This window comes from Tiliqua scincoides, chromosome 1 (genome assembly GCF_035046505.1).
Source record: "Tiliqua scincoides isolate rTilSci1 chromosome 1, rTilSci1.hap2, whole genome shotgun sequence".
In the NCBI taxonomy this organism is placed as follows: Eukaryota; Metazoa; Chordata; class Lepidosauria; order Squamata; family Scincidae; genus Tiliqua; species Tiliqua scincoides.
This window is the reverse complement of record NC_089821.1, coordinates 33,709,761-33,728,207: the sequence shown is the minus strand read 5'-3', so window position 1 is coordinate 33,728,207 and position 18,447 is coordinate 33,709,761. Positions and strand designations below refer to the sequence as shown.

Here is an 18,447-nt window from a genome sequence, read left to right as displayed (position 1 = left end):
GGACTGCAGCACTTGCTGCAGGTAAGTGTAAACACCCCCTTCTGTCCCCCTGCAGCAGTCTGACCCTGGGAATCATGTTGTTGCCTTGACCTTCTCCCAACCACTTAAAGGGGTATTGGTCAGTGCTTCTCAGGCTGGTGGGTTGTGACCAGTTTGGGAACCATTGCTTTAAAGCACAACATGTCTGTGAGGTGCTGGGCAATGAACACCCTATTTGTAGCAAAGCTATAAACTGAGTAGACCGGAATCATTGCCACACTAGATACTTGTGGAAAACTCATGCTGCATAAGATTTACCACTCTTTAAAAAGGGAAAGAGGGGGGACCTGAGAAACTATAGGCTGGTCAGCCTAACGTCTATACCGAGTAAGATGGTGGAATGCCTCATCAAAGATAGAATCTCAAAACACATAGACGAACAGGCCTTGCTGAGGGAGAATCAGCATGGCTTCTGTAAGGGTAAGTCTTGCCTCACAAACCTTTTATAATTCTTTGAAAAGGTCAACAGGCATGTGGAAGCAGGAGAACTCGTGGACATTATATATCTGGACTTTCAGAAGGCGTTCAACTCGGTCCCTCACCAAAGGCTACTGAAAAAACTCCACAGTCAGGGAATTAGACTATCTTGGGGTGGTGGTGGACAGGTCAATGAAAGTGTCGACTCAATGTGCGGCAGCAGTAAAGAAGGTCAATTCTATGCTTGGGATCATTAGAAAAGGTATTGAGAACAAAACGGCTAATATTATAATGCCATTGTACAAATCGATGGTAAGGCCACACCTGGAGTATTGTGTCCAGTTCCGATCACCACATCTCTAAAAGGATATAGTTGAAATGGAAAAGGTGCAAAAGAGAGCGACTAAGATGATTATGGGGCTGGGGCACCTTCCTTTTGAGGAAAGGCTATGGTGTTTGGGCCTCTTCAGCCTAGAAAAGAGGCACCTGAGGGGGGACATGATTGAGACATACAAAATTATGCAGGGGATGGACAGAGTGGATAGAGAGATGCTCTTTACACTCTCACATAACACCAGAACCAGGGGACATCCACTAAAATTGAGTGTTGGGAGAGTTAGGACAGACAATGAAAATATTTCTTTACACAGCATGTAATTAGTCTGTGGAACTCCTTGCCGCAGGATGTGGTGATGGCATCTGGCCTGGATGCCTTTAAAAGGGGATTGGAAAAGTTTCTGGAGGAAAAATCCATTATGGGTTACAAGCCATGATGTGTATGTGCAACCTCCTGATTTTAAAAATGGGCTATGTCAGATGCTAGGGAGGGCACCAGGATGCAGGTCTCTTGTTATCAGGTGTGCTCCCTGGGGCATTTGGTAGACCGCTGTGAGATACAGGAAGCTGGACTAGATGGGCCTATGGCCTGATCCAGTGGGGCTGTTCTTATGTTCTTACCTTTCAAGCAAAACTATATGAATAATAAAGTAGGTCAAAAGAATTTCATTTTTTTCTTTCAAAATAACTTCTCAAAATATCTCAGAAGGTTTTACACATCTAAATTAACCTTTTGCGTAGCATAATATAGAACACAGAAATATGATTTTTAAAAGTCAGCAGTCTGAGTTTTTGTTTTCTCTAACATATAGCTAATTCCATCACCACTGGAGAGAAGACAGAAAGATGGCTGGAGTGAGAGCTGATACATTTAAATGGTCCTTGTGGTTACACAGCACTTTATTTTTCTTATTGGAGTGAATATAATGACACATAAAATATGTACAGTACAGGTCCAACCTTGTTATACATCGATTTGACTCAAGAGGAATGGCCACTGCAAATGAGAAGGAATGTGCTGATCCCTGGAGAAGGGGAAAAATGCAGCCCTCTAAAATCACAGTTAAAAAAACTGCTTACATAAGAACATAAGAACGTAAGAACAGCTCCACTGGATCAGGCCATAGGCCCATCTAGTCCAGCTTTCTGTATCTCACAGCGGCCCACCAAATGCCCCAGGGAGCGCACCAGATAACAAGAGACTTCATCCTGGTGCTCTCCCTTGCATCTGGCATTCTGACATAACCCATTTCTAAAATCAGCAGGTTGCACATACACATCATGGCTTGTACCCCGTAATGGATTTTTCCTCCAGAAACTTGTCCAATCCCCTTTTAAAGGCGTCCAGGCTAGACGCCATCACCACATCCTGTGGCAAGGAATTCCACAGACCGACCACACGCTGAGAAAAGAAATATTTTCTTTTGTCTGTTCTAACTCTCCCAACACTCAATTTTAGTGGATGTCCCCTGGTTCTGGTGTTATGTGAGAGTGTAAAGAGCATCTCCCTATCCACTCTGTCCATCCCCTGCATAATTTTGTCTGTCTCAATCATGTCCCTCCTCAGTCGTCTCTTTTCTAGGCTGAAGAGGCGCGAATGCCGTAGCCTTTCCTCGTAAGGAAGGTGCCCCAGCCCAGTAATCATCTTAGTCGCTCTCTTTTACACCTTTTCCATTTCCACTATGCCTTTTTTGAGATGCAGCGACCAGAACTGGACACAATACTTCAGGTGTGGCCTTACCATCAATTTGTACAACGGCATTATAATATTAGCCGCTTTGTTCTCAATACCCTTCCTAATGATCCCAAGCATAGAATTGGCCTTCTTCACTGCCGCCGCACATTGGGTCGACACTTTCATCGACCTGTCCACCACCACCCCAAGTTCTCTCTCCTGATCTGTTACAGACAGCTCAGAACCCATCAGCCTATATCTAAAGTTTTGATTTTTTGCCCCAATGTGCATGACTTTACACTTACTGACATTGAAGCGCATCTGCCATTTTGCTGCCTATTCTGCCAGTCTGGACAGATCCTTCTGGAGCTCCTCACAATCACTTCTGGTCTTCACCACTCAGAAAAGTTTGGTATCGTCTGCAAACTTAGCCACCTCACTGCTCAACCCTGTCTCCAGGTCATTTATGAAGAGGTTGAAAAGCACCAGTCCCAGGACAGATCCTTGGGGCAAACCGCTTTTCACCTCTCTCCATTGTGAAAATTGCCCATTGACACACACTCTCTGTTTCCTGGCCTCCAACCAGTTCTTAATCCATGAGAGGACCTGTCCTCTAATTCCCTGACTGTGGAGTTTTTTTCAGTAGCCTTTGGTGAGGGACTGTGTCGAACGCCTTCTGAAAGTCCAGATATATAATGTCCACGGGTTCTCCCACATCCACATGCCTGTTGACCTTTTCAAAGAATTCTATAAGGTTCGTGAGGCAAGACTTACCCTTACAGAAGCCATGCTGATTCTCCCTCAGCAAGGCCTGTTCATCTATGTGTTTTGAGATCCTATCTTTGATGAGACATTCCACCATCATACCCTTTTTACTTTTTGCTGTTGTAGAGAGATAATCATACAAGTGATTACAGGTATAACCTAATTATCCACAGATTTTTCATTGGGGGGAAGCAATGAGAAATACCCTTTAAATTAAAGGAAAACAGTCATTTAACAATAGCCAGGTTAATGCAAGAGAGGGCAGCCTGCTGACAATCCATCAATCATTCTCTCTCCAGGCACAAGGCTAACCCCTACCTTCCCCCTGAGCAGGTGAAAGAAGGCTAAATGGCCGTAGTTATCACCCATTCTTTTCCCCTTGCTGGGGCTTCTGAAGGGAGAGATTGCTTCTTCCTAGTGAAGCCTAAGTGCCTGTAGAGAGACTGATTGCCACTGTGTGCAGTTCAAAAGGTCAGCAAGGCTGTTTTTAAATCACTGGAGCAAAGGGACTTTGTTTTTTAAATGGATTTGCTTTAGTGCATTTGTTGCTATCCGCATAAGTTCTGGGCAGGGCCTAGGAGAGGGGGTAAAGGGGGTAATTTGTCCCAGGGTCAAAGGGTCAAAAAGGGGGCCCAGGAGCTAAAGGAGGGGGCCCAAAAAGTTTCTGGGATTTTACAATTTCCTATCTACCAGACTTGTTGCCTGCATGGGATGCTGGGGACACTACCATGAGTGTGCAGCTGCAGCTACTGGCAAGCCATATATGCTGGGCTTGAGGAATGCATATATGACACTCCTTAACACAATGTCAAATCTGGGAGGAAACTGGCCTGCTACAGTAGCTCTTTGGCTTGTGGATCTGCTTACCATGAAGGAGTGTATAGGAGCTCAGAGACACAGCTGCAAGACTACAGCTGCTGTAGAAGAAGATTTTGGTATGCACAGGACACTTTCTGTTCTAGTTCGAGCCTAAATATGAAGGCTAATTTTCTGCATGATTTACTATATTTAAAAGGTTTTAGAGAGACTTAGGAGTGTTTTTGGTTTTCCATTATTACTGTATCTAACTGCTGATGCCATATGGGTGAGAAGACATGGGCTCCAAACCCTTTTCCAGCTGTCTTCATCCTCCCCCCATTCTGCTTGCCCGTCACCACCCTCCCCCACTCTGTTTCACCCCTCTCCCTTTGCAAAGAGGCCCAAAAGGAACTTTGTACTCCCTGATAGAATTCCTCTCAGAGGCCCTGGTTCTGGGAACAGAATAATGAATAATGAGAATAATGAGACTCAACCTGTACTATTCAGACACACCACTAGGACTGGAGCTTATCCTGTCATCTGTTTCTAGAGTGGCTCAGATAATAGAAAGGCTAATGTGGTATACTGCATGGAATGGTGTCACACTTACCATCACCACCCATCTGGTGCACCAGCCAGTACCCTTGACTACCTACATACATTCACAGAGGATCTAATAAGCACCATTCAACTTTGGAAGAGCTGTCTTGTGCAGAAATGCAACAGACAGCGGGGGGGGCGCATGCTTTCTGTCTACCATTTTGATCCTTCAAATATCGTTTGAATTGGCCCTATGACAACTCCATTTCTTGGAAGACAGAGGAGGATTTTGACTCTAACAAGGCTTGTCAATAATAGCGTATTTCCACCCTGAGTTGCATTTGTAAGGTCCAGTTCTCAATGAGGTGGTAAACCTGTGAATGGGCTTTTCTATACTTGGAGCCTCACATCTTCCTCCATATGGAAAATTCCCTTATGTATAAAACTGGATGTCTGTGATAAGACTAGAATACTTCTCTTTGACATTTAGCTTTCATGATGGAAGGCTTGGTGTGTGTGTGTATCTGAGAATTCAAACAAAGGGCAGCCCAGTCCTGCACTCCCAGAGCCCAGGGCTGCAGCGGCACTGAAAATGGCTGCCACTGCATCCTGCGCATGTCGCGGGCAGTGCCAGCAGCTCCTCGGGAGAAGGGGACTTTTGTCTCCTTCCCCCAGGTAAGTCGAGTAGCCCTGCAATGGGGCTACTCAACTTTACATCGACCCAAGGGTCAGCATAGAATTTTGAGCCTCCGTGTCAGGCTGGCAGCACAAAAAGGAGGGTCAAGATCGGGAGGAGCAAAGCTCAACTGGTCCCGCCTCCATCCTGCCCCGCTCCCTCCCCCTGGCACACCTCTTCCCTGCTCTCTCTCCCCACCCTCTGCCCGCCTCTCTTCAATCACCCTGAAACGCCTCCTTCCCACCTCCCCCCATGCCCCCACCTACCTCTTAGCTGCCCTGCCAGGGCTGGGCTAGGACCAGCAAAGCACTGGCACTAGGGCCCACAAACATACCTTATGTTATATTTTTATTCTAACAAGGCCCTAGCATTCAGGCCAGCTAGGAACCATCCAAAGTGTCAGTTACACGTCAGCTCTTAGAGAAGGGAGGAATTCTGTATGCATGTTTGTCAGAGGAGCAAAGCTGCAACCTGTCAGCTGAGTAATATCCTCTGCAATCTAAGGGACAAGCCTTCTGATTTCCATCAACTGTCTGGGACATAAATGTTGTTGTAAAGTAATGGAAGTAATGAAGTAACAAACATTTGGGAAAATGAATAAGGAGAATGAGAATATGGTAATCCATTCCTCTTGATCACTGTTATGTTGCGTAAACTAAGGAGCGGAGCAGCAAAACCTAATTTGTCTATACTACAGTGTTGCCAGCTTGGGTTCTATAAACGTTTTACAAACGTTATACTCTCATGAACACTATAAATCTTAAGATCACTATGGCCTGAAGATGAATGACATGTGGGCATTTAGCTAAATTCCAACTTCAGACAAGATTCCCAAAGGAGTGTCAGGGTCATGTCACAGGAAATGAGCACGATAAAGATAACCAGACAACAAGAGAAAGATGCACTTGGAGGAACATTTAACTCCAGGATTTTATTTATTACCTCTTCATACTACACCCTGTACTTTCTTGATTGCACAATAATAACGGAACTCCCATATATTTAGTTAGAAAGAAAGTCATAAAAAAAATCATTTGCGCTTCATTTACAGAATAATCTAGGACAGTGGTTCCCAAACTGTGGGCCGGGACCTGATTTTTGGTGGGTTGCAAAAATGATAGGGCAGATTAGGCTTTGTGCATAAGGGGTTAAAGAAGCTGCTACTTGGGGGGAGCACTGCTGCCAAATCATCATTATAGCCACACCCCTTGGCATTTATAAATCAGGCAGCAGCCTAATGGCTGCTCCAGAAGGCAGTTCCCATCCATCCCCCCCATAGTAAAAAGGATAACAGCAGAGGCTTGAGAAACTGGGAAAGTGAAACACTTTTTTAAAAGGCTCATAAACCTAGGTACGTCCTGAGACAGTGCATTTTAAAAAGTGGGTCCCCATGCTAAAAAGTTTGAGAACCACTGATCTAAGAGAGTAAGGGCCCAATCCTATCCAATTTTCCAGTGCTGGTGCAGCTGTGCCAGTGGGCATGCACTGCATCCTGTGGTGGGGAGGCAGTCACAGGAGCGTCCTCAAGGTAAAGGAACATTTGTTCCCTTACCTTGGGGCTGCATTGCAGTTGCACTGATGCTGGAAAGTTGGATAGGTTTGGGCTCTAAATTGCTATGCTAAAGAAATGCTGAATTCTGCAATGTTATTTGGAACACTCAGAGTATGTTTTTTCCAAACAGTGTGGAAGTTTTGATACACTGCAAAGACCATAGCATGAATTCTCAGAATTTATGCATGTTTTTGACACTTCTCAGCTGACATCCCTTTAATCGTTCAGGTAAATAAGATTTAATCACTAGTCCCTTCACCATTCCTCTTCATTTATTTTCCAGATTCCTTTGGCATATTTAGTCCAAGGTAATTCAGAGTGATTACTTGTAAACTTATTACTGTACTTGACATTGCATTTCCTTCCAACATAGATGAAAAACAGTTCAGTGTGTGAATTCAATCTTAGGTTCTTTCTAAATCATATTTTATTTTTGCCTCTATTACCACTTATGCCAAGATTCAGTTAGATCACTAGAAGAATAAAGCGTAAATTCTAATATATCCTCCAACAAACTACTTCTTTTTAACACTGGAAGAAATAACCAAAACCAAACATCAAATTAAAAGCATGTGAAATATTTGAAAGCAGAGATATTAATCAATCTCAATCACAGTTGCTGAACTCTTGTGACATGATTGGAAGGGATATGATAATATATCATAAAACAATAATAGCCAAGCTACCTCTACCACACCAATCATCAATGTTCTATAAATTTATATGACATGCCAAATTTATATACAGCACAATCCTATGCGTGTCTACTCAGAAGTAAGTCCAACTGTATTCAATGGGCTTACTCCCAGAAAAGTGTGCAAAGGACTGGAGCCTGAGCCACCATCATTATACAGGACACAATCCAACCAGTGAAGCACTTTAAATCTTGTTTATCCAAAGAGAAGAGTAATACAGATGAGCATCTCCTCTCAGCTGAAATTCATGGGACTTAAAAATGCATTTCTTAGGCTAGACTGTGTCAATTGTATCTAACTCTTTACGTAAGGCAAAAAACAACTCTGAAAAGAAAATATATATATTCCAACTTTACACCACTTGCTATTTAAAATAGCAAGTTAAAAGATTAACCTTCAACTTTTTAACATTTAGCAGCTTACATATCCTGCTAGAAAATAAAGTATCATTAAAAAACAAAACAAAGTTGCAGCCATCCTTTTTCTAAAGGTCAGAGTTCAACAAATTTCAAAAATATCCCAGTTGGATAATGGCCAATAAACTCTTATCTTCAGTTAAGTGTGAAATAATGTAGTTTTTAATTGAGAAAATGATAGATGATATATTCTTCGTATTACTGAACTGCAGTGTCTTACCTGGTTTGCTTTCATTTGGTTTACACTGAACTTCCTCAACACATTCTGCAGGAAACCATCCAACATGTCCTCGGGTGCTGCCTTCCCAGAATCCACCCTCTCCAATGCTCAAAACTAAGCATAAAATAGGAAGATGACGTTAGATTTTTATTATTATTTAGGTTTCTCTGATACACAAACTTAAACAGTAATGTTACCAATATAGTAAGACCACAATCAAAAAGCAATTTGCACATCCATATTAACGCTGCCTTTCATTGCTTATGTTGGAAAAAAGATTTAAGATAATAATGTTGCTCTTCCCACTTCTCTGAGTTGGGTAAGTTTTGGCATAGTGTTGACCAGACTTTGACTTGCTTTCAGTAAACAAACGAAAATAAAATCTGGACAAAAGTCTTCTTGGTTCAGAAATCAATGATTAGGCATTGCACTATTAATCTGCTCTGAACAGGGTTTCACTCCCTCTACAGGTTCACAGCTTGGGGGTCCTCCTGGATTTATCACACCTTCTGGATCTCCAGGTGGCTGTTGTGGCGAGGGGGCCTTTTCCCAACTAAGGCTGATGTGCCAGCTGAACTATACGAATTGGACCTAAACTCAGTGGTTCTTGCCTGGGTGACCTCAAGGCTCGATTGCTATATTGCACTTTATCTACTCAGAGACCTGAGTGGTGCCTGGGGATCAGCAGTTTGACTCCAATGAACTGCTGTTCCAGCAGCTGCACTGGCTGTTGGTTCATTTTCAAGCACATTTCAAGGCACTGCATTGACCTTTAAAGCAAACAAGTTGAGACCAAGATATCTACAGGACAACCTTCTGCCATATCAACCAACTTGCCCTCTAAGGTCATTGGAGGGAGTTCTGATATGCAATAAGTGCCTCTCCTGCCTAAGGCGAGTTTTATGGCCACAAGGGGCAGGACTTTCTCTTTAGTGGCAAATCACCTTTAGAACGCCTTCCCTCTTGCATTAATATCACTGCACTTGTCGAACTTCTGGTGGGGAAATAAACCAAAAATGACCAAAATGATTACTGGGATGGGGCACCTCTCTTATGAGTAAAGATTACAGTGTTTGGGACTCTTCAGTCTAGAAAAAAGGTACCTGAGGGGGGACATGATTGAGACATACAAAATTATGCAGGGGATGGGTGGGGGGGGGGTATTCTTTTCCCTCTCACACCACACCAGAATGAAGGGACATCCACTAAAATTGAGTGTTGGGAGAGTTAGGACAGATAAAAGAAAATATTTCATGTAATTAGTCTGTGGAACTGCTTGCCACAGGATGTGGTGATGGCATCTGGCTTGGATGCCTTTAAAAGGGCATGGGACAAATTTCTGAATGAAAAGTCCAACACGGGTTACAAGCCATAATGGGTGTGTGCAACCTTCTGATTTTAGAACTGGGCTACCTCAGAATACCAGATGCAAGAGAGGGCACCTGGATGTAGGTCTCTTCTTGACTTGCATGCTCCTTGAGGCATCTGGTGGGCCACTGTGAGATACAGGGACTAGATGGGCCTTTGGCCTGATCCAGCAGGGCTCTTCTTACGTTGGGACTGAAGACATTCCTCTTTCATTTGGCATTCTCAACCCCTCCCCAACTTTTTATGCTTATTTAAGCACATTTAATATTGTATACTGGTTTGATGTTTTATTGCCATCTGCTGCTGTCTTTTATGGTTTTTACTGAGCGGCAGTTTTATGGCTTCTATTATTATCTCTTCTCCTGCTGCTGTTAGTTATTGTGTTTGTTTTACAGTATTTTATTGTATATTTGTGCACTATATTTATTTTATTGTTAACTGTGTTGAGTACACCATTTTGTGAGAGGAAAGGTGGAACACAAATGTTTTAAATTAATAGAAAAACTTACAGGATCAATCACTGAAACCTGAAATAGGCTCTGATCACTGAATTTATCTGTGATAACTGCTTTCTTTACAATATACAAGTCAAGCACCAGATGGAAGTGGATTGCAGAATGCTCCTTACATGCAACAACAGATTACTTCCGTTCTCCACAAAGGCATTTGTGCACGCTAAATATGCCTCAGCTCTTCACTCAGACCCCTAGCAGTCCATTCCATTCTTCTTGTCTGCCTCAAAGCCCAATCCTATCCAGCAGCTGCACTGGCGCAGTGCACTTTACAGTGGTTGCAAAATGCAATGCATGATAGACTTGCCTGGCAACTGCCACAAATGGTCACTAGTGGCAGCTAGGCAACAGCTGCCTCCATGGGAGTCCCTGTGTTTCTTTCTCTCAGTCTCCTCTTTAAGCAAAAGGGAATTTCTCTGCATTACGCCGTCTTGTTATCCAGCCTACGATCCTAATGTTCCAATAAGGGCAGTGTAATAATTCCCCTAAACAAAACAGCCCTTTTGGTAACACCGGCACCAGGTAAGCTGGCAGGTGGAAAAGGATGAGGACTGGGGAAGGTATAGGGGTGGGTTGAAGGTGGAAATGAGGCTGTTATTAGCAACAGAAACCTCTGCCAATATTCTATTCCCCTTCCTGGCCTTGATCCATCTACCCAGTTCAACTCAGGCTTGTGCCAGCAAAGACATGGCACAGGTACAAATAGACACATTGGAGCAGTGGAGGCTTACCCTGCGGCAAGGGAACAAATGTTCCATTACCTGAAGGAGACCTCCAGGACTCTCCTTCCTCCTCAGGATGCTGCATGCACTCCAGTGGTGCAGCTACATTGGCAGGGAGGGATTTCGATAAGATTTTAATCTCATTCAAACAAATTTTCATCTGTTATCACTCAGAATCTGCTAGCAACACTGCTTATTTGCCTGCCTATGTAAACCGCCTTGAATAAAGTCTAAGGAGAAATCTGAGGACCAAGAAAGGCGGAATAGAAATACCTGTATTATTATTATTATTTTATTTTTTATCTGGCACACTCTCACAACTGCATTTGGGGTGAATCACTTTTGATTGTTCCCCCCCCCCCTAATTTCCAGTGAGAGCTCTCATTATAGAAGTGTTCTGGACAATTAACAATTGTCATCTCTTTTCTCAAAATTTAAGCACACTAGCTGGGTGTTGTCTCAGGGCCTCGCTTATTCACAACATCAAGTTCATAACCTTAAGATAATCAACTGTACACAGACGCTACAGAATCTCTTTGCATGTTTAGTTTCAAGCATCTGCATAGCAAAATCTGATTAGTCCTTTATTACACTTGGCATTTTTACAGAACACAGATGTAGGGTCTGTCATCTCATGCACAGTCTCATATCCATACCTGACTGCAGTATTGCAAAGAAATGGAAATGTAGTACATGGTAATTGTACCATTGATCATGCTAATTGCCACAGTGCTGACCATGTACTGCCTGGTTCATGTTCTGTTTCCCCATGTGAGTGTGTGCTTGATTATGAAGAAGGAGAATTAGCTATATGAATTGGCTCACAATGCCTTACCAATCCAATTTAAACAATCCCTTCCCACTGGCTTTTAATGCATGTAATTCAGAAGTACAGTATAGAACAGTATATGATAAAGGGGTAGCACGGAGAAATTACAGATAGCCTATAGCATTGAAAAGAAAACTCTACAGTAGTATAAGAGAGAGTTTGCAAGTGGATTCTGAGCAGGCTTACAATGTAAGCATTTCTCTAAAAGGATAAAGGATCCCCTTTATGTACTTCAGATATTTTTTTCAATGCTGAAAATATAGCTCCATTTTAATAAGAAAAAAAAACTGACTGATGATGATGGAGTCCAGAAAAGGAGTTAATGCACAGTAGCCATGGAAGACACTTCAGTGAGACTTTAGTAAAGCTTCTTCAAAGTATGCTGTGTGAATTGTGACCTATGAATGCTGAGCCTGTGATAAACTGGGTCACAAGCTTTATTACTTACAGATTTAATACTACTACAAGAAAATAGAGTACTTAATGGTTAATGCCAGAGACATGGAATCTAGGTCAGATGGTGTGAATGTAATGGCCTTGGTTGATAAAAGATTTTAACATATCCCACAGAAAGCATAGACAGTTGGAGTGGGCCTTTAAACACTCAGCTAATTTTCACAGCAGAAGAAAATGACAACGGGGAGTGCACAATCTTTTAAAAAGAGTAAGGGCTCTGAGTCTGCATAGGTGTTAAATCTGAATTTGATCCTATGACTTTGCAAATACTGTAGCTGCGAGCTGCAGAACAATGAAGAAAAAAAAACTTGCAATTGCCAAGGAATTAAACATAAGATGAATTAAACTTAAAAGGTCGCAAAGTTAAGGGACATTTCAGTCTCCTATCACTTCCCTTCCCCTCCCAGACATGCTGCACTGAATACAGGACTCCCCTACCTCCTACACCTGCATCTCTCTCTCTCTCTCTCACCCACTCACACCTTGTGAACAGAGAGCTATGACCAAAAAGAACTATGATGTACCTTGAATATATAGACTTTTCACATATTATTTCATTTGTATATTTCAAATGTATTAAAATGCCTTGGGGGTCTCCTTGGTGGCAAAAGGGAGGAATAAAAATTTGTAGATAGATAAATTCCGGAACGCTCTGATTCAAGAAAATAAAATCCTTCGATAATGATAAAATTCTTTAGCATTTTAGTGTTTACAATTTCTTAACTTATAATGCACACTCCAATTTTGTGATTAGAGCATATTATTGTTCCAATTTAACTCTAATTTGAATGGAGTTACATTCAAAGAGTGAGGAGCCATGCAGTTGCCACTTAAATTCATATCACTGTAAGTAGATAGGGTGGCAGTTGCCCATAGTCTCCAACCACATAATTAAGTCCAGAATTGCAAAAGTTTTACAGGCACTTGGAAATTCAGAAAATGAAAGGCTGATAACAGAGATGGGCAAAGCCTGCCCAGCTTACTTTGAAATAGGTTTGTTCTTTTCCATTTTTTAAAAAGGATAATTCCTGAGGGATACTCAGATGCTTTTTCTAAGAGTTTTTTGAAAGCCTGGAAACACTATACCCATTAAGAATCAAGAGGAGGAAAACCTGGGTGCAGGGATACCTCTGTATATCTAGCTTCTTTGCAACACTACCATTCTCCTGTTTTCCCAAACCTTATCTTCTAGCCAATGCAATTGGGGGTGGGGTGCGCATGGAGGAAAAGATTACATTAGACCAACAATTTTCAATCTTGACAAGGTACTAAAATTTTCAGGGCACACCATCAGTTTTGTTTTTTTTTAATTGGCAAAGCGCACTGTGCTGCCAGCATGGGGGCTCACATCCCCAAAAGCCCTACCAATAAATATCCTCCCCCAAACTCCTAAGGCAAAACCTACGGACCATTTGTGGCACTCCAAGGTGCCATGGATCACTGGCTGAAAACTGCTGCATTAAACAATAAAAATTTACCAGTTGTTAGCTTCCAACACATAGGTCCATGGGTAGAGATGTTCTTAAACATTTTTATTTTTTCATAGATTTTGTTTATTCTCAAGGAGAAAAAGTGCAGAAAGTGGTGTTATGTGTTTTTATTCTGAAGACATTTTTATAAATTATAATTAAAATTGCTTTTAAAGTATAGTAGGTAGGTGATGGGTGGTATAGTGTCAGCAGATGCAGCCGTAATAATTACCTATGCACCCCCTCAGTTCAGCCATTCATTCATTGCAGACCTCCCCACCTCCCAAAAAATGAGAAGTGCAGAAAACAGTGTTATGTTTATTTAATTATCACTGAAAAATTGCACCTCTATCCATGGGAACTGTAGCTTTCCTGGAGGCCCAGGTCCACTGGGGTTTTTCTGCTGGCAAGGCTTTATGATTTCATGAAGGCCCAAGGAGTAGCCTTGGGAGAAAGGAAATGGGTCAGCGCATTTCAGAATGGGCTGAGCTTACTTGTGAGTCTAGCACAAATCCAAAGAGATTTTGGTTCAGATTAAAAATAAAGCAACACACACACACACGTTCTGAAACTCAGAAACATCACCATTTGTAAAGAATAAATGTTACCACATACCTGAAGGTTGTATATGACAACCATGCCAAGCCGTTACAGATCCTATAGTTAACATTAATGCAGTTCTGTATGCTTTATTTATCTGAACAATTGTATACCACCTTTTCACCTCTTAAGAGATTGCTCACATTTGGTTAAAAACACAATTTACATAGCCCAGCTTTAAAAGCATAGCAGATGGAGTAGGGCATGGTGGATTCTGCCTTGCTAGCTTTCCTCCTCTTCCTCAGATGCCATTAGCATTTCTCGTGGAGGGGGACAACATAGTTCAGCCTAGACCAGTGGTTCCCAACCCTTAGGAGCCTGCAGACCACTGAGGCAAAAATTGGAATCATCATGGACCATATGCGGCTGTGGGTGGTCTGGTGTCCACCCTCTCTGGTGGTCGATCTCCCAAGCAATCACCCATGGGCTATCAAAGAGAACAGATAATGGACCACCCATAGCTGACACTTGAGTGGCTGTGACTTCAGGCAGTCCGTTCTCTGCCCTCTCTGGTGATCCGTGGGAGATTTCTTGCTTGGTGAGACACAAGAAGTTATCAAAGGCAATTCTTCCCCTGAAGCCTTCTCAGGGTCTCATGGACCACAGCTTGGGAACTAGTGGCCTAGACAGAACAACAGATGGAAGACGGGATGGTGGCTTTTCTTCTCTGCAAAGGTAATTCCTTGCTTAATCCTGGTGACCTAAATCTACTTTATTTAATGTGAAGGGGGAGTAATCTCACAAAACAGTCCTATAAAAATATTAAAATTATTTTAATGTGGTATCTAACAACCCAGTTAAGAAGCTCAGTGTGGCTTAGATTTGCTGTGAAAGTTCCCAGTTGACAGTCCTACGATAAACAGTATGCTCAATATATAACCAGTATATATAGAGACAAGACTATGCAATAGAAAGTCTATGAAGCTCAAGATGCTGAATTGGCTAAAACAAGGGGAAATGCTAGACCTTTTTCCATCTAGATCAAGGATATTACTGCGAGAAAATAAATAAATAAATAAATAAATAAATAAATAAATAAATAAATACACACACACACACACACACACACACACACACACACACACACACTTTATTTATTTTATATAAATAAATATATATAAAGTTTATTTTTATAAGTAAGCTGTGGTTTCCTTTCTATCATGAGTGGCAGACACAAATGATGTCAGTGTGCATGACTAATGGATAAAAAGTAAAAGATATTTTTAGCTAGATTACATGATATTCTATTAATACAATAGTTTTTAAATCTTCACCTGAACTTGACCCACTTTCAGCTTTCTACTCCCTGTACGTTTGATATATCACTTCATGCATGCCCTAGCAATAGCTTATGAAGAAAAGCAACCAACAGGGTACATGATACTAAACTAAGTAATATACTGATAAATCTGATTTATGATAAATCTGATAAAATGTTATTATAAATGGTAAATACCAGATATTTCTCTCTTCTAATTGAATGTGGTCTCTACATGCCAGTTACAAAGGTGGACAAGAAGCAGGGAGTAGAAAAAATAGCAGAAAATGTCTTGGCAATATCCCATTTGATCACCCACAGCTGTTACTTCTCTTGTAGTGGAGTACTGGTACACCATGAACAGACTAATGACATGTAAACCCAGTGCTAGGGTGTTCCCCAGTAAACTCTGGGGAATACCCTAAACCCACTCTAAGAAAAACAGGAGGATACAATTGCATATGATGAAAATAAGAACACAGTAGCTACAAGAAAATGCAGTTCATTTATGAAGCCCACATGGCAAGAATCTACATCACTATATATTAGTATCGGTGATTATAAGGACATAAAAGCACAAAGTAAAACCAGGGAAAGTGCTGAAGAAGAGCAACAACACCATCCAAAGGGCAGCATTTACACAAACATCCAAAAGTGAAGGACTAAAGAGTTCACAGAGAAGACACTATAGACTTGGGAAGAGAATGAGCAATACAGACCCCATGACTGGACACTAGGCACAGCACTGCTAACCAACAGCCCAATTCTATGCTGCCTGGCACACAGGGCTGCAGTGGCATCGAAAAAGACTACCGCTGCATCCTGAGTGTTAACTGAGCAGTGCCGGTGGCTACTCAGGAGAAGGGGACTTTCGTCCCCTTCCCCCGGGTAAGGTGAGTAGCCCTGCAATGGGGCTACTCAATTCTATGGCGACCTAAGGGCTAAAGGCCTGACACAGAGACTCAGGATCCAGTGGAGTAAAGCTCCCTCCCAAGCCACTCACTCCCCTGGCATGCCTCCTCCCCACCCTCTCCCTGCTTTCCCCCAGCTCCAGAACTCCTTCTCCCCCCAAGCCCCCACCTACCTCTCCACTGCCCAGCGATCCACACGACCACCGAGTGGCGGAGCACTGGTGCTAGGACCTCACAAATGTGCTTTACGGCATGTTTGCGACAGGGCGCACTAGCGGTAAGCCGGTGCACACTGCTTAGGATTGGCCCCAAACCACCATCTCTCAACTATTCTGCTTTGTGAAAAAAGAATTCAGCAAGCAGCTGAAAGAACAGCAATCAGAGACAGGGTTCCAAGATGGTTCCATTGAGAAGTGCATACAACCTCTTTTGAACCATTTTGGTTCCAGAAAGACAAACCTTCTTACTAACAATCTGGGGATCAGACCAGGTGAGCAGACATCAAAGGGAATCAGAATGAAGTCTGTAGAATGTGGAAAAGAGCACTTAATCAAATGGGGTCACTTGCGCTCACATATACCCTAATCAGGTCTTATTTACAGAATTTGCCTACTTCAGCAGCAAACAGATACTGCTACTATCATGCACCCCTTTCTTTTCAAGTATTCACCCTTACACAGCATTCACAGAAGCTTCTTCTGGAATTGTGCAGGACATAAAAATAGCCCTATAGCTACAGTAGCAGAGCTTGAAGTAAGCAACATTAGCTGATCTGTGTATTGTTCCTCAAATAGGACAACCCCTTGCATTGCTATAGCAGCCTGAGCTAATGTAGCTGTTTCTGTTCCCATGGTAGTTGAGAACACAGGAATACTGCATTAGTGTGCTGTCCATAGCACACCAATTTGTCAGAACACATAGTGAGATTTGCTTCTAACACAGTGTGGTGCTATTTTGAGCAACCTGTTCCAATGACATGACACAGAGAGGGCCAACATCTCTCCTACAACAAAATGCATACCTCATGGTATGTATCTATTATGTATATGTTCTTGTCTGCTGAAACCAGCAGGAGTCATGGACAGCAAAAACCTGTTTTCCAGTAATAATCATGAAAAGATATACAAGCGTCCTGTGCATCTGGTATCCACAGATCCAGTTATTGGCAGTTTCCTGTGTCTCCCATGACCATTACCTTCATTTATCTCTATTACATTCATGTTGAGCAATAACGTATCTTGCTTTAACCAAATGCTGTAAGCAAAAAGCTTATAACAAGACAAGCAGGCAGGCGGGCTGCAGGCTTGAAGGGAGACGAAGAGTGAGGATTAACTTTCTGCTTCTTGTTAACAATAGCTCTCAGTCTCCATACTAGCTTGCAGGTCACCTGCCTGCCTGTCTTGCTATACGCTTTCTGCTTACAGTGTTTGGTTAAGGTAAGACACGCTATTGCTTCACGTGAATTAATGGGAGTCAGGAACATATCCCCTACAGCAGTGGTTCTCACACATTCAGCACCGAGACCCACATTTTAGAATGAGAATCTGTCAGGACCCACCGGAAGTGAAGTCATGACCGGAAGTGACATCATCAAGCAAGAAAATTTGTAACAATTCTAGGCAGCAATCCTACCCACACTTACCTAGGAGTAAGACCTATTTACTATCATTGTTAAAAGAATATACAGAGTAGCTTATTAAAAGTACAGGTCTGTAACATTTCCCAAATGCAGGTATGACCATGATATAGGCAGACCTGTTGAAGTGCAGGCTTTGGAGGGGGGCTCGGACAGCAGCTAGATTAGAACTAGGGGAAGGTAAACATGCACCCAGGGAAGTGGGTGTTGGAAGCAGGAAGGGTAGTGTTCAAACATCCCAGAATTGTCCATTCCTAGCTCACACTGTACAAGGATAATGCTGTTCACCTGTCTGAGTCAGTTAATGCCATTTTCTTGACAGATTTGTGCTGGACCTAGAGTACCTTGTTCAGTGGAACAGCGCTCAGCTCTAAGGTAGCCACCCACCCATGTGGCAAGATAGTGCAGAACAGGGAGGTGGATTAAGTACCTGCCCTTTGGCCAGGAACACTCGCGGGGGGGGGGGATCAGAACTGGTCTCCAGAATACTGGTCTCCAAACTTATTCCTGTGACTTTGTCCTTTCACTTATTTTAAACTGCCCCTTTACGTATAAAT

At 42.5% G+C, this 18,447-nt stretch overlaps 1 protein-coding gene across 2 annotated transcripts in view; it reads right to left on the bottom strand.

Annotated features, from left to right (window-relative positions):
- Positions 1 to 18,447, bottom strand: part of SHANK2 (SH3 and multiple ankyrin repeat domains 2) — a 434,329-nt gene that overhangs the window by 285,696 nt on the left and 130,186 nt on the right. For both annotated transcript variants that reach the window (XM_066632040.1, XM_066632049.1), the window contains one exon: positions 8,130 to 8,243. In XM_066632040.1, coding sequence (XP_066488137.1) covers positions 8,130 to 8,243 — 114 coding nt within the window. The remainder of the gene's footprint in view (positions 1 to 8,129; positions 8,244 to 18,447) is intronic.